The 14,318-nt window shown below is 42.0% G+C and overlaps 1 protein-coding gene across 9 annotated transcripts in view; it reads right to left on the reverse strand.

Moving 5' to 3' along the window:
* Window positions 1-14,318, reverse strand: part of dclk2a (doublecortin-like kinase 2a) — a 310,958-nt gene that overhangs the window by 132,060 nt on the left and 164,580 nt on the right. For all 9 annotated transcript variants that reach the window (XR_013887042.1, XM_080192992.1, XM_080193004.1 and 6 more), the window contains exons 3-4: window positions 6,816-6,918; window positions 495-599 (exon numbers count right to left, since the gene is read on the reverse strand). Coding sequence is in view for 8 of the 9 variants with exons in the window: in XM_080192992.1 (XP_080049118.1) it covers window positions 495-599; window positions 6,816-6,918 (208 nt within the window). In the remaining variant the exon portion in view is untranslated. The remainder of the gene's footprint in view (window positions 1-494; window positions 600-6,815; window positions 6,919-14,318) is intronic.

Raw genomic sequence — 14,318 nt, forward strand, 5'->3', positions numbered from 1 at the left:
TATTTTATGCCATTGACTAAATTCAAAATGACCCCCAAGGTGTTGTTTGCTGGAAAAGGAAACTGTGTGTATCTGAGAAACATGAGGCAAAGAAAACCCTAGTGTGTTTATCAGTTCTACAATTTCAAGGGTTAAATGTGTAACAAAGTCTCCAATTTATAATAAATGCTATTTACTTCCTTGAATCTGTGGTATGCAGGCATTTTTCTGCCAACTGTTCGAGATACAATGCACTTAATTACAATGGTTCCTTTGAGAAATGTTCAGAAGCCCTTCATGTGATATAAACACGGAGTGAAGTCTAAGGGAGCAGGGTCAGAAATGATCACACAGAGAAGAACTTAGACACAAGATAATACATTAGGAAAAGAAGGGTCTTTCTTGTGCACAGAGGCTACCAGCTCATCCATGTACAATTTCTTCAAGGGCTTGTTAAAAATAGTCCTTCACTTTTTCTGGTGTTTTTATTGTACTGCCATTTTAAAAAGTTGTACCTGATGCAGGAGACCTGCTTCGTCGAGATGGCCCAGGACTTTTTGATCCGGAATGTCGTGAGGTACTACCAGAACGCGAGTAGGATGATTTCATCACACGGCACTCTGAAAAAAAAAGGAGCCTTATTATTTTATCCTTTACAGGCTTTATTAATAATTAGATTTCATATCTTTACTGATTGTAAAAAGTGTATTTTCCATATTACAATGCAATCCCAAATTTGTCTTTGTCTAGTGATGGACATTGAGTATGGTAGCAAAGGTTATAGTTTTAGCTGTACAAGATAAAGAATACAGCAAAATCTTGATGAGTTGACTCTCAAGGGAGCTTCCTCCACATATGTGCTGAGCAGAGCTTCATGATAGCCAAGGTGACCCCATTCCCACATGAATGCATTTCTATGCAATCCGATATATCTACAAACACAGTCTATACCAGAACCAACAGATTCAAATGCCAAATAAAAACTCACTAAAGCAGTAAATGTGTGAATAAGTCTTTATTCAATTTGTTCACACCTTACAATGGCCTGACCTTGCAAAAGGCCAGGGCAATGCATTAAAATAGGTTGAAGGTCATGCTGGTAGTTTTGTTAGCCTCACACTGAGTGGATAGCATCTTGACATTCATGAAGCAAGGTGGTTTCTTGGACCTGCCTATCACAAAAAACAGTAGCTTTTCATTGCCATCCTTGTTGTTGCAGATCGTAGCAAAGACACATTTCTTGCTCCGCTTTCCATCATTACAGTTTTCACATTTAAACATCTAAGAATGGCCTGGCAAAAGATTGTAAAGCAGTCCAGTTTTATCTTCCAAAAATGTTTCTTGGTACGTACTACTTAAGACGTGGGCGGGACCATTTTGGAGTTAATCATCTGCCGTATTTTCTGCTGTTACCTCAGCACCTTCACCTCATTCCTACTCCATTACTGACCAGAAGAACTAGGCCACCACATTTTCATCCATTGCAGCTTTTTCTTCAGGCCTTTCTTTGCCTCCTGTGCTTCTTTTGATTTTGTGGCTGAAACTGAAGTGCCTGAAATGGCACTACGTCACCCAAGTATCTCATCTTCCTATCAAGGTTTATCTTTCTCTCTGCCTAACCTCCTGTAACCCAACATCCCTTTGAGAACTCTGTGCTCCTCTGGCCTGTTATGCATCCTCCCCTCTCTTTGCCCCACTACTGGTGTTATAACTTCAGTTGCCTAGGCCCAAAGCTTCTGAATTCTCTTTCCATATTTTTCAACCCCCTCCGCCTTGTTTAAGATGCTTATTAAAATCTACTTCTTTGACTAACTGTTTGGTCCTTCAATAGTTTCCTTTTCCAGCTCAGTATTAGTATAAATGCAAATATTCTCAACAAACACATCACTAATGCAGAGAAATTGAAGGGACCAGGAATCTCATTTTGTTTGAATTATCATTGACTGCCACAGAACCTATCATTAATAGATAATGTTAATGTTCAAATGTGGCAAAATATCTCAGGACTCTTTAGCCTTTCCTTGTCATTTACTTTTTTTTTGCCAACATTTTACTTCTTTCCATGGGAAGCTAATGGTAGAATTTCCACTGGGATTCTTCAATCGCTTGCCATACTTTGGCAGGTAATTGACAAAATACTGTTTTGGTGCATCATCCAATCATAAAAACTCACTCAAGCAGTAAATCCACAAGAGGCTCTAGGCATCTCTCTCTCTGCACACTGCCGTCATTCCTCCCTCCATCAAGCTTCTGATATTTTCCAACGATCCCAGTTTCTCTCTGACCTGGCTCATCTTACCTGTCTTTTCCAGGGGAACCATACAGATACATGCAAACCTCCACAGACACCCTAGGGCAGAATCCAAACCCAGGTCCCTAGCACTATGAGGCAACTGTTAACCACTATGCCACTGGTAGAATGTAGATACGTAACAGCCAATTTGCGCAGAGGAAGATCCCAAGAACAGCAAACAGATAATGAGAAGACAACCTGTTTCAGGATGTTGGTTGTGTGAGAACTATTGACCAGGGCATTAAGAACAACTTAGGTACTTTAACAAGATCTTTAATATCCACTTGAGGGCTGACAACCCTCTGCTTGCTGTCTGATCCAAAAGGCAACACCTCCAACAATGCAACACTCCCTCGATACTACAGTGATTTGTTACTGACTCCAAAGCAAGACTGCTACCAATTGGAACACAACTGCCATCTTAGCACAAAGATCATCAGTGATATCTACCAGATTTAATAAATATTTAGAAAAAAATCTGATATGTGACATTAGATCAATAAAGGCAAAAGAAATTAAAGCTTATTAAATTTGATCACTCTATCCAATATCAGGATGAATTTGTCTTCATTTGCTATATGCTCTTTTGTTCTTTATAATTTGTTGTTATATAGCTATTACAGCACTTCAGGCAGAATGGTTCAGTGTAATGGAATTTCAATGTAAGTATGAACTTCATATTTCATCTAATGGGATTCTTTCAACATTCAAATTTTAAATTTAGGTTACAGATAGAATTGTACATTCATTCTCTTTGACAAGGGATGCAGAAGACTGCGGCAGCTAAATTGGAAAACCACAGAAATCAGGTTGCAGGGATAATCATGAGCAATTTTCCTGTGTCCAACGAGTGTAATACAGGCAGCACATCAACTTCATGGTGCCTGATCATTTGACTGATTGCTGTGTGGAGTCTGCAATTATCACACTGTTAACTGGTCCCATGCATTAGCAGGCAGCTCAGCACCAGTTACAGTGAGCCTTCCACCTCCTAAACCAGATATGCAATGGGGCCAAAGCAAGTGCCACCTATTGCATAGGAAGCCAGGGTGACTTAGAAAACAATGAAATATAGCACAATGTGCAAGACAGTAGACTGCAAGCTTTCCAATTCTGCACTGGAGGCCTTAGTAGAAGAGGTGAAAAGTCAGTGAGGTGTCCTGTAACCACATGAGACCCTTTACACTTACAGTCAAAATGTTGTGGGAGCAGAGGACTGTGGCAGTCAATGCTAGGAGTCAAGCCCCATGAACATGGATGTCTCAAGAAATTCAATTACCTCATGGGTGATCAAGCTTAGTGAATGCATCTTGAAATGCCATATTCTGCCCACTGTACCAGTAGCCTAACTTACTGCTCTAATTACCACACCCCATCACTCAAGTGCCACTAATCTCTATCACACAGGTCTCATAACTAATATTTGTATACTTCACTCTCACATATTTAGCACTGCTACAAATCTCACACCTAACATCTCACAGCTTACACATATTGTCAGCTCTTCTAAGCATGATAGCCACAACATTCAAACATTTCATGACACACTCACTGACACACTTTCTTATCTTTTGCAGACGAACGTGCCACACAAATGGAGGGAACAAGAGATCAGGCTCACAGGGCATCAGGTGCACCAGCGTGCCCTCATCTCCATGGTGAACATGGCATTGACCATTACTAGAACAGCCATTGCTGAGGCCATAGGCAATGGCATGGCTCAAAACCACTGAACGTGACAGTATCCTCACACCTAATCCATCTCCTCACTTCCTACTTCCAACTTCCAAGCTGCGGACAGTATAAACACTCACCTGTTACACTCTCTTCCCTTCATGATTACCTTTCTCATTGCAGATACCCAAGTGCAACTGGTCAACCAATGGAGGACGACCAAAATGATAGTGATGAAGAAGATGCATTATTCCTTGATTTCACACTTGCAGTCACAGCACAATACTGACACTGTGCATGATTTAGAGAATAGCACGTACAATGATAAGACATCATATACTTGTGCTGAATAGCCTGGGCAGGAGCCTAAGATACTGTATTGCCATTGACATAGGGCGAGGCTGCCCAGGAGTTCCACTACAAAGGAGTGGCCTATAAAATTAGGCTGGTAGTTATATAAATGAAATATTTGGTGCATTGGGAATCCTCCCAGAAAGCCAATGATTAATTGCAGCGAGCATGGGCAAATGGCAAACTTGGCAAGGGGCGTTATGCAGTGCTGAGTCTATCCTTTCCAGAATGGAACTGGTGACCAACTCCATTTGCACACTGGTGGACCCAGCCATAGCACAAAACCTTGATGGTCAAAGTTGCAGTTTGCTATATAGCATAAGCAGAAGGCACCAAACATCAGAGTGTTGAAGCTGAAGTTCAGAAGCCAGGTCAGCTTGCTGCCATCATAGCTACAGATTACAGTGTACAAAGGGGTTCATTGCAGTCCAGCATCAGTCTGCAACAAATGACCAGGATTGTCAAGGGGCCACCTTAGGGGAGTGACAGTGACTCCATTGAGAACAAATCTCTCTCAGGAGGGCAGTTTCTTCTTTCTATTTTGCCACTTCACCAGTGTGCTTGTTGTTGCCTGTTAGCTAACCAACCCATAGTAGTCCCTCCTACTGAGAGGCACCAGTGGCAGGCATGGTGGGACAGTGGTGAGCACTGTTGCCTCAAAGTGCCAAGGACCTGGGTTCTTGTACTTGTACTTGTAGAATTGTAGCAATCGCCAGAAGAAATGAAACAGCAGCTAACTTTAAGTAGTTATACTCCTTTTGAGTAATGCGATGGACCATTCTTTCTGCTGCTCAACGCGTGCTCAGCTGGGTGGAGTTAAGAGGGGCCATTAGTTGAACAAGTGAGCTTCGAATAGCACTGCTGGTGTCAGATTAGTATTGAATGTTGATTGATGCCGTGATCTTTCTGCTCTGAGTATCCTGGCAGACATTCACTGCATGGACACGCCAAAATGGCACTTGGTGTGATTCACTCCCCAAAACTTGCAATGCATCATGGATGCCATTTTGGAGCTCTATGGGCACTTGTATCACCCCATGTACAAGCTGGGTGCTAACTAACGCAGTTTCCTGCTTTGCTAACCTAGGCAATTAGCAGTCACATGATGTGTATGTCAAAATAGTTACCAAACAGATTGTTAAATTAGCCAGCTTTTTTCAGAGGCCATATAAAATAAAGGCTATTACAATAAAATAGACTTGAAGAGCCTCAGAGCAGAGCAACTTTGAATTAATTATAAAGGTTAACATTAGAATCACACTTTTAACCTCCAGCAAATCTACTGTTTTTGTGACCTGTTCACACCTGCCACCAGTTTAACTCCACGGATTCTAACAGGCCTATCAGTCGCCTCATCAATATTTAAATATTCTGAGATCTGGTGACTCCAGATGCTCCGAATATTTTCAGACCCCAATATGATTTTAAATTAAAAACAGAAAACGTTGGAAATTCTCAGCAAGTCAGACAACGTCTGTGAAGGGAAAGGGAGTTAATGGGGAAGTTTTACAGGCCACCCACCCAGCCCCCCATGCACATATGCTTTCAGCAAGGGAGGGGGGTATTCAAATACATCAGGTGGATAGTCCACCATCTTCCAACATCCCTCCCCCCCCACCGACCCAATCCCCAAAATATGAGAGGGATGGGTGAATTGGCCACTAGGCCGCCTGCTCTCTGGCCTATTGAGGCACTAAACTATCTAATTAAATGGCAATTAAGGGCCTTGAGCACCTCCACTACCATAATACATTGGGCATTGGAAGATGGGAAAGAGTGGGGAGGCTGTTTATTTCACCAACGTTGATGAAGTGGCAGGAAAGAATGGGTGTACCTTATTGGGGAATGCCCTTAGATCATCAGAGGTATCCCCTAAGATTGCAACCATCACCCGTTCTCCCTGTCTGGCCTTCAAAACTAACTCCACTCCCCCAAGGAGTCCTAATCCCTCTTTGCTCAAGAAACCTCAGAGCTCCACATTTGGCATCCACAATACTTCCTGGTGGGCTGCATGGCAAGCCCAATAGCATTCACTACTGAGTTCTGACACTGCTGGCTAATCAGATTGGTCAGCAGATCTTGAAGGCAGGGCTTCCTTCCACTGAGAGGTGGCAGTCCCGCTCTTAGGTAGTTAAAGCCACCCTCAGTGGGATATTGTTGTGCGGAATCCTTACTTAAAGATGGCCGGTTTTCAACTGACTTTTCTTTTGGCAGAGGAAAAGGGTGGTGCTGATGCTGTCAAACAGATATAAATTGAGGTTAAGAGGTGTAAAGGAACTAATCTGAATATGTTTTAACAGCAAGATTTTGAAAGCATCTGAGTTAATAAATGCAATCTGGTTAGAACATAAGTAACAATTTTGTATGGAACAATTCACATAGTTTTACTGAAGTTCTGATAACCTATCTATATCATTATTTTCAAAAAGACAATTGATAAACCGTCAAGTGCAACAAACAGAAATCTTGCCGTTTGTAGAAGAGAGCGATTCAGCCTGAATTGTACACAGAATCTTACCACTACTGTCCAGCAAAAAGTCATCCTGGGCGTAACGATACTTCTCCGGACCACATGCAACAAAGACATCATCGTCCCCAAAAAAATCCTGCAGGCAAACGATCTGAAAAAGAATATATTAGACAGTAATCATCAGTTGACCAAATTGCTCAAATAATAGTGCTTTACTACACAAAATAACAGTGTTTGTTTTAAGAGTCAGAATTGCTTGAAAGGTGACAAGGGCAACTTGAAATATAGAGGAGCTACTCATCTTAATTCTTCACCAGTCAACACTAGAAATAGCAAAGGAGACCATGGTGCTAAAAATCTCCCAGCTGAAGGCTTTTTGTTGTTGTTATAATGACACAGATCTTTATTCAGTAGGTTAACTTACACCTACATGGCACCCTCAATATAGTCAAGTGTTTCATATTGGCTCTCAAAGAGGCAGATAGGAGAGTCAGCAGGAAAGTTGGAGAAACTCAGGATGAATAATCAAAGGAAGGAATGACTTGAAAAGGCATTTTAAGGTGGAGAGGTGGAAGATGGAAGACAGTTCAGTCACAATTGCAGAAAGCTTTGAATCAATGGTGGGACAAAGAGAAAGGGATAAACATATTCCAAATTCAGATGGGCAGTGTAGAGTGAGCTGGGTCATAGGGTCTGAGACAGGCCATGGATGGAAAGGGACAGGAGATAAGTATCTGGAAATCAATTTATTGGAGAATGAGGAGTGGTGGTTGGCAATGACTAACACTGACGGGTAAACAAGATTTTGCAAAGTGAAGATATTGGAAATAGTTTTAGATTAATTTAGCTTGTTGCAGAGAGGCAAGCAGTTGCTGCTGAAGTTGTGCATTCCGACCTGATGCGATTACTATTTAATGGGTTATAATGTCTGACCATTCTATCACCACTGGATCAGGCAATGCACTCAGATTTTATAATCAGTTTTGCTGTTCAATACACCATTCAATAGGAGATTCACAGGGAAGAGAAACTGCATAGGGCCCATTAAAAGACACAAATGTCACGTTACATGTTTTGCCCCTGTTTGTTACGATGTAAGCAGTACACACACATCATACTGCTACTCAATGAAATTAGCATGCAGTCTAGCACTAAACAAACTGCTGACTGGCAGGGTCCAAGTTCACGTGAGAATAAAGTTAGTCTGCATCTTTTCAAGGATAGGTGCGTATAGTGCAAGGAGTGGTTTGGAAGAGTCTTTGAGCAGGAAGAACAGTGCTTGAGGCAAGAGGAATGCTCCTGGAAGGCACTAACTGGACACAGCTTCCAGAAGAGCCCTTCTTCTCTCCCTCTGCAAACAACTTGGCCGCTTTTGTGCTCCTGCTGCTTCATACAAGGAGAATGGTCACTTCAGCACCCATAAGTGGCTGCAAGTGGTCTGATCAGAACCCTTACTATCATTTCCGTGTGTAGAATCCTAGAATCCCTTTGGTACAGAAGGAGGCCGTTCGGCCCATTGAATCTATACTGAGCACAATCCCAACCAGGCCCTATTCTCATAACCTCCATTTACTCTGCTACACCAAGGGGCAAGTTAGCATGGCCAATCAACCTAACCCACACATCTTTGGAGTGTTGGGAGAAAACCAGAGCACCTGGAGAAAACCATGCAGACACAGGGAGAATGTGCAAACTTCACACAGACGTGACCTGAGGCAGGAATTGAACCCAGGCACTGCAAGGTAGCAGTGCTAACCACTATGCCACCATGCCATCTTGTGTAGAACAGCATTGCCTGTCAACTTTACCTATAACAAGCCACCAAGCATTCATATAACTCAGAGTCAAGGAAAATCAATCAGCAACTACTGAAACTAAGTAGATGATAATCACTTTAAATAGGTGATGGTTGAAGGAGGGTGGGAGGTGCCTTTCCTCTGATGAACACTGATGCACATTTAATGAAGGTTGTTGTCTGGAATAACAATATTGAAAATGGCACTGCTGCAATCAAATCAACATTCACTACTAAGATCACACTCTACCTACTCAGCATAATTCTGGCACATGATCTTAATGCCAATGCTATGACCATGCAAAATGGTGTCCAGCACGGCTGGCACAGATGCTATTTTGGGATCAAAACAGAGCACCGACAGTACTGAAACTCTACTTGGCCCAAAACTGCACATGGTATTCTGAGTGTGGTCTCACCAATTGTAGAAAGACTTCGCTACTGTATTTGTTCCCTTTGCAATAATCATGAACATTCTGGTTGCCTCCTTAACTACTTGCTGTTCCTTATGCTAACTTATTGTTCTTCACATACAAGTGCACCCAGGTTCCTCTGTATGCAATCTTTCCCCATTTAAATAATACTCTGTTCTTCAACCTCCTGCATTGTGTGGCAAGGAGAGTACTCTGTGAATTGTGAAGCCATGAGTTGCTGGTGATTTGTGTCGCTCTGCCATTAGTTTTGCAAAAATGACACTCGCCCTTGAACTCCCTTTGGTTTTCGTGAAGTTGCTGCATTTGCACAATCACTGACCAATAAACTCACCACAAAGTGATAATTGTTAAAGACCGGCAGTCTCTAGCCCAGAAAGTGTACAGTCTTCTTCCTTCAAGTTGTATTTTATTATTGGAGATTTTCAAAATACCAAATTTAGTTTGCTTTCAAAAAAAACACATTATTCCTGATTTTTCCCCCATTGTCTCTATATTCAATCCTTTACGTCCTCCACTTTGCTTTCCCAATCCTTCCTCTGTACATTGTCTCATTCCTTAAGTCTCATTGGTTAAGTAGCCTGTTCTATTTTTCAACAAAATCCCAGATACCCTGTTGCTCTCTCTCTCTCTGCCTTCATCAACTCACTCTTCCAGCAACAGATGGGGCAAAATATTTTCAAATTGATCTGCTACGAAGATTGCAGGAAAATTTCTACCATGTGATGCCCCAGCAAATTTGGCTCATTATTTTTTTAAAGCAAAACCTCGACCTTTCTACATTGCTGTACATTTTTTAGGGAAGGCGAGAATAGTTTTCTGCAGCAGGATCTTTTTTCTCATTTCCTCCAAATTACATTCACAGCAGTAGTCTGTCAGGAGCCTGCAGCAACTAATCTCATTTCAATATCATTAACACACAGCTGCAATCTATTCTCCGTTTGAGAGTGGCAGAAGCACACTCTGATTGGTTAATAAAACCCCTGCCTGTCATTGAGCCAGAGGCCAATAAAAAGGCTTCTGCAGCTGGAAACAATTTGCACAAAACAGGAAACCTGTTTTCTTGCAGTTGCAAGTGATAAAATTGAGTAATATAACAATTCTGGCTGTAATCACCCCTATAAACAAACTTTGCAGGCTCGAATTTTGTAATAATCGGTTCCAGGCTGGAGATTAGATGAGCTTTCTAATGGCCTCTGCTGCAGAATGCAGCCCCAAGGGAGGCTGGCTGGCTGGCTGGGGGATTGGAGCCCTACATTTGTAGCTGGGGATTTTAGATTAATACCAACAGAAAATGCAGCAAGATCAAACTTCGAGAGTTTACGAATTCTACCAGAATCCTCTAATTTAGCTGCAATTTTTATGTACCAACAACCTTCTGTTTTTGTGACAACAGCCTGAATTTATATAATACGTTTAACATAGAAAACCATCGCGACGTGCTTAGCAGAGCCAGAGTCAACAGAACTGGACACTGAACTAAACAACATGATATCAAGAGCAATGATCAAGGAGGTGGATTTTAATTAAGATCTTAATGGAGAAACAGAGTTGTTTGGATGAGGAATAACAACAACTTGTAACAAAACATCCCAAGGCACCTTAAGGAAGAATTATAAAACAAAATATAACACCAAGCCACGTAAGGTGATTCTAATTCAGGCAATAACCAAAAGCTTAGTCAAGTTTTAAGTAGTATCTTAAAAGAGGAAAGTCAGAAAGAGATGCAAAGAGGGAATTCCAGACATAGATCCTAGGCAACCAAAGGTGCAGCCATCTATAATGAAATGATTAAAATCAGAGATATTCAAGAAGCCAGAAAAGGAGGGCAGAAATCTTGGAGGGTTGTGAGCTTGATGTAGATTACTGAGATAGGGATGAGTGAGGCAATGGAGGGATTTGAAAATGAGGATGACGATTTTCAAATGATGACGTTGCTTGACTGGGAGCCAATGTAGGTCAGAAAGCATGGAAGTTACAACAGAAGGGGATTTGGTGCAAGTTAAAACATGGGCAGCAAAGTTTTGGAAATTTACACAGGGAAGAATGTGGGAGGACAACATTGGAATAGTAAAGGTTAGCAGTGACTAGGGCATAATTGAGGGTTTCAGAAGCAGGTGAGCCAAGACATGGGTGAAATTGGGCAATGTTATGGAATTGGAAATAGGCAAGGTGTAAATTTGTTGTCAGAAGCTCATCTTGGGATCAAATACAACAGTGAAGTTACAAACAGACTGGTTTAGTCTCAAACCATTGCCAGGGTGAACACAGGAATTTAGGAAATAGAGGCAGGAGTAGGCCAATTGGCCTCTCGAAACTGCTCCGCCATGCAATTAGGTCATGGCTGGAATATCAATATAACATCCTTGCACTATCCCCATATCCTGTGAAATCTTTTCTATCTGGAAAGATGGGGTAGGTAACTAGAATGGAGTTTGAAGTGAAAACTGAAAACAATGTCTTCAGTCTTCCCAATATTTAATTGAGGAAATTTCTGCTCATCCATTACTGGATTTTGGATAAGCTTTCTGATAATTTAGCAACAGTGGAGTTGAGAGAGACGGGAGTAAGGTAGAGTTGGATGTCATCAGCGTACATGTGGAAACTAATACTGCGTTTTCGGATGACTTCACCAAGGGGCAACATGTAGATGAGTAATAGGAGGAGTCCACGGACAGACCTTTGGGGAACACCAGGGGTAAAAGTGTAGGAATGGGGAGAGAAGTCATTGCAAGTAATACTTTGGCTACAATTAGATAGATAAGAATGGAACCAAGTGCGAGCAGTTCCATCAAGTTGCACAATACAGAGTATTGGGCCTGGGCATCTGAAGGTACAAATGCCAATAGTGATGTGTAGGGAGAGAAGGATGCACAAAATTAAAATATTAAAGCGTTAAAGAACAGCGGCTATCGGTGGGGGCAGGATGGGGATTTAGGAGGTTTATAGATTTGACAGTGATACGAAGCAGCAGGGTAATGAAAGGATTTAAGTACCATGGTTAAGAATTTTACATCTGAGGTTCAAGGGTGCTGGGAACCAACTTATTTTGTGGAGATCAGGGATGATAAGTGAGCAGAGCCACTTTTGAGCAGCAGTGTTGTGGACAAGGTAGAGGTTACAGAGGGCAAATGATGGAAGATAGGCATTGGAATAGTTGAGTCCTGACGATACAGAGACATAGATGAAGATTTTGGCAGCGTGTGGGTTAAAGCAGGGAAAAGTGGGCAATACAATGTAAGCTGAAAGAGACAGTCTTTGTGATCAGGAGAATATGAGGTCAGAAACTCCCCTGGCAACTGGCCCCATTTTGAGACTGTTAACATCAGGCAAAAACAGTGAAAATTGATCCCATTGTATGTTTACGCAGTCATATGGACAAATTAAGTTAGTAAACTCATTCAGTGCTTGCTCATGGTAATAACTTACATATCTAAAGCTTACTTGTACATATTCCTTCTTCTACCAACTTGTGTTATTCAGTACAATAATTCACTTATTTTTGAACTTCCAGTTCAGAAGAAAGTTGTATTTGAAAGATTAAACTATATACTTTTACATAAGAACATAAGAAATAGGAGCAGGAGTAGGCCATCTAGCCCTTCGAGCCTGCCCCGCCATTCAATAAGATCATGGCTGATCTGTTGTGGCTCAGTTCCACTTTCCCGCCCTCTCCCCATAACCCTTAATCCCCTCTCTTATCAAGAACCCATCAACCCGCTTCTTAAAAATATTTAGCGAGGCAGCCTCCACCACTTCAACGGGCAGAGAATTCCAGAGATTCACCACCCTTTGAGTGAAGAAGTTCCTCCTCAACTCCGTTCTAAACCGCCTCCCCTTTATCTTGAGGCTGTGCCCCCTAGTCCTACTGACTTTTTTGAGCGGGAAGAGTCTCTCCACCTCTATCCTATCCATCCCATTCATCATCTTATACGTCTCAATGAGATCTCCCCTCATTCTTCTAAACTCTAACGAGTGCAAGCCTAGTTTATTCAGCCTCTCCTCATAGCTCAATCCCCTCAACTCCGGTATCAGCCTAGTAAACCTCCTCTGCACTCCCTCCAGGGCCAAAATATCCTTGCGCAGGTGCGGCGCCCAAAACTGCACACAGTACTCCAGCTGCGGCCTCACCAATGCCCTATACAGCTGCAGCAAGACCTCCCTACTTTTATATTCAATCCCCCTCGCTATGAAGGCCAGCATCCCATTTGCCTTCCTGACCACCTGCTGCACCTGCAAGCTGGGTTTTTGCGACTCATGCACAAGGACCCCGAGGGCCCTCTGCACCGTCGCCTGCTGCAGTTTTTCGCACCGTAAGTAATAGTCCTTCCTACCATTCTTCCTACCAAAGTGGACCACCTCACACTTGCCAACATTAAATTCCATTTGCCATTTCCTGGCCCATTTGCCCAGCCTATCTAGATCCTTCTGCAGACTCTCCACACCCTCCGCACAATTTGCCTTTCCCCCAATTTTTAAACTGTTAAAACTGTATATTTCTAGTGTTTACTGGTTTTGCTTGACAAAGATCAGAACTAAATTCAAATGAAAAATACCAATTCTCAATGAATTATTCTGAAACCGACACAGATACAAGGCAACTTAGTTGGTACAGCAAAGAAGCATGGCATGATGCCATGACTCTGGAGTCCAGCAAGTATACTCATAGAATCATAGAAACCCTACTGTGCAGAAAGAGGCCATTTGGACCATCGCATCAGCACCGACCACAATCCCATCCAGGCCTTATCCCCATGTTTCTACACATCCACCCGCCAATCCCTCTAACCTGCACATCTCAGAACAATTTTAAGGGGCAATTTTAGGACGGCCAATCAACCTAACTCGCACATCTTTGGACTGTGGGAGGAAACCAGAGCACCTGGAGGAAACTCACACAGACACGAGGAGAATATGCAAACTCCACACAGACTCAGCAGGACCAAAAATACTAACATTAACAGTCCAGCTATTCAACAGAATTGGATAACTGAATAGCTTCAAAAAGAACTGATAAAGGCTTCTGAGGTGAAATAATGTGCAATATTACTATACAAGTACAAGAGTGCATATTGAATAAATTTATAATCTAATGAACGAATTTAAAACATGTCAATCGTTTATTTAAAAGAGTAGTCACAGAAGTCTCATTCTTTGTGCTATAATTGCAAAGTTTTGCTTTATTGAATTCATGTACAGAAAACTTCAGCCAACTCAGTCAGTACATTAAAACAGACTGACAATTAGAGAGGGATGATCTTGAAAAATTTGATTTAAAAAGGAGCTTTCAAGTAAAAGATAGGGAATCAGGGCCCATTTGAACCT

This window comes from Carcharhinus amblyrhynchos, chromosome 1 (assembly GCF_965287045.1).
Source record: "Carcharhinus amblyrhynchos chromosome 1, sCarAmb.v2.hapA, whole genome shotgun sequence".
Taxonomy (NCBI): domain Eukaryota; kingdom Metazoa; phylum Chordata; class Chondrichthyes; order Carcharhiniformes; family Carcharhinidae; genus Carcharhinus; species Carcharhinus amblyrhynchos.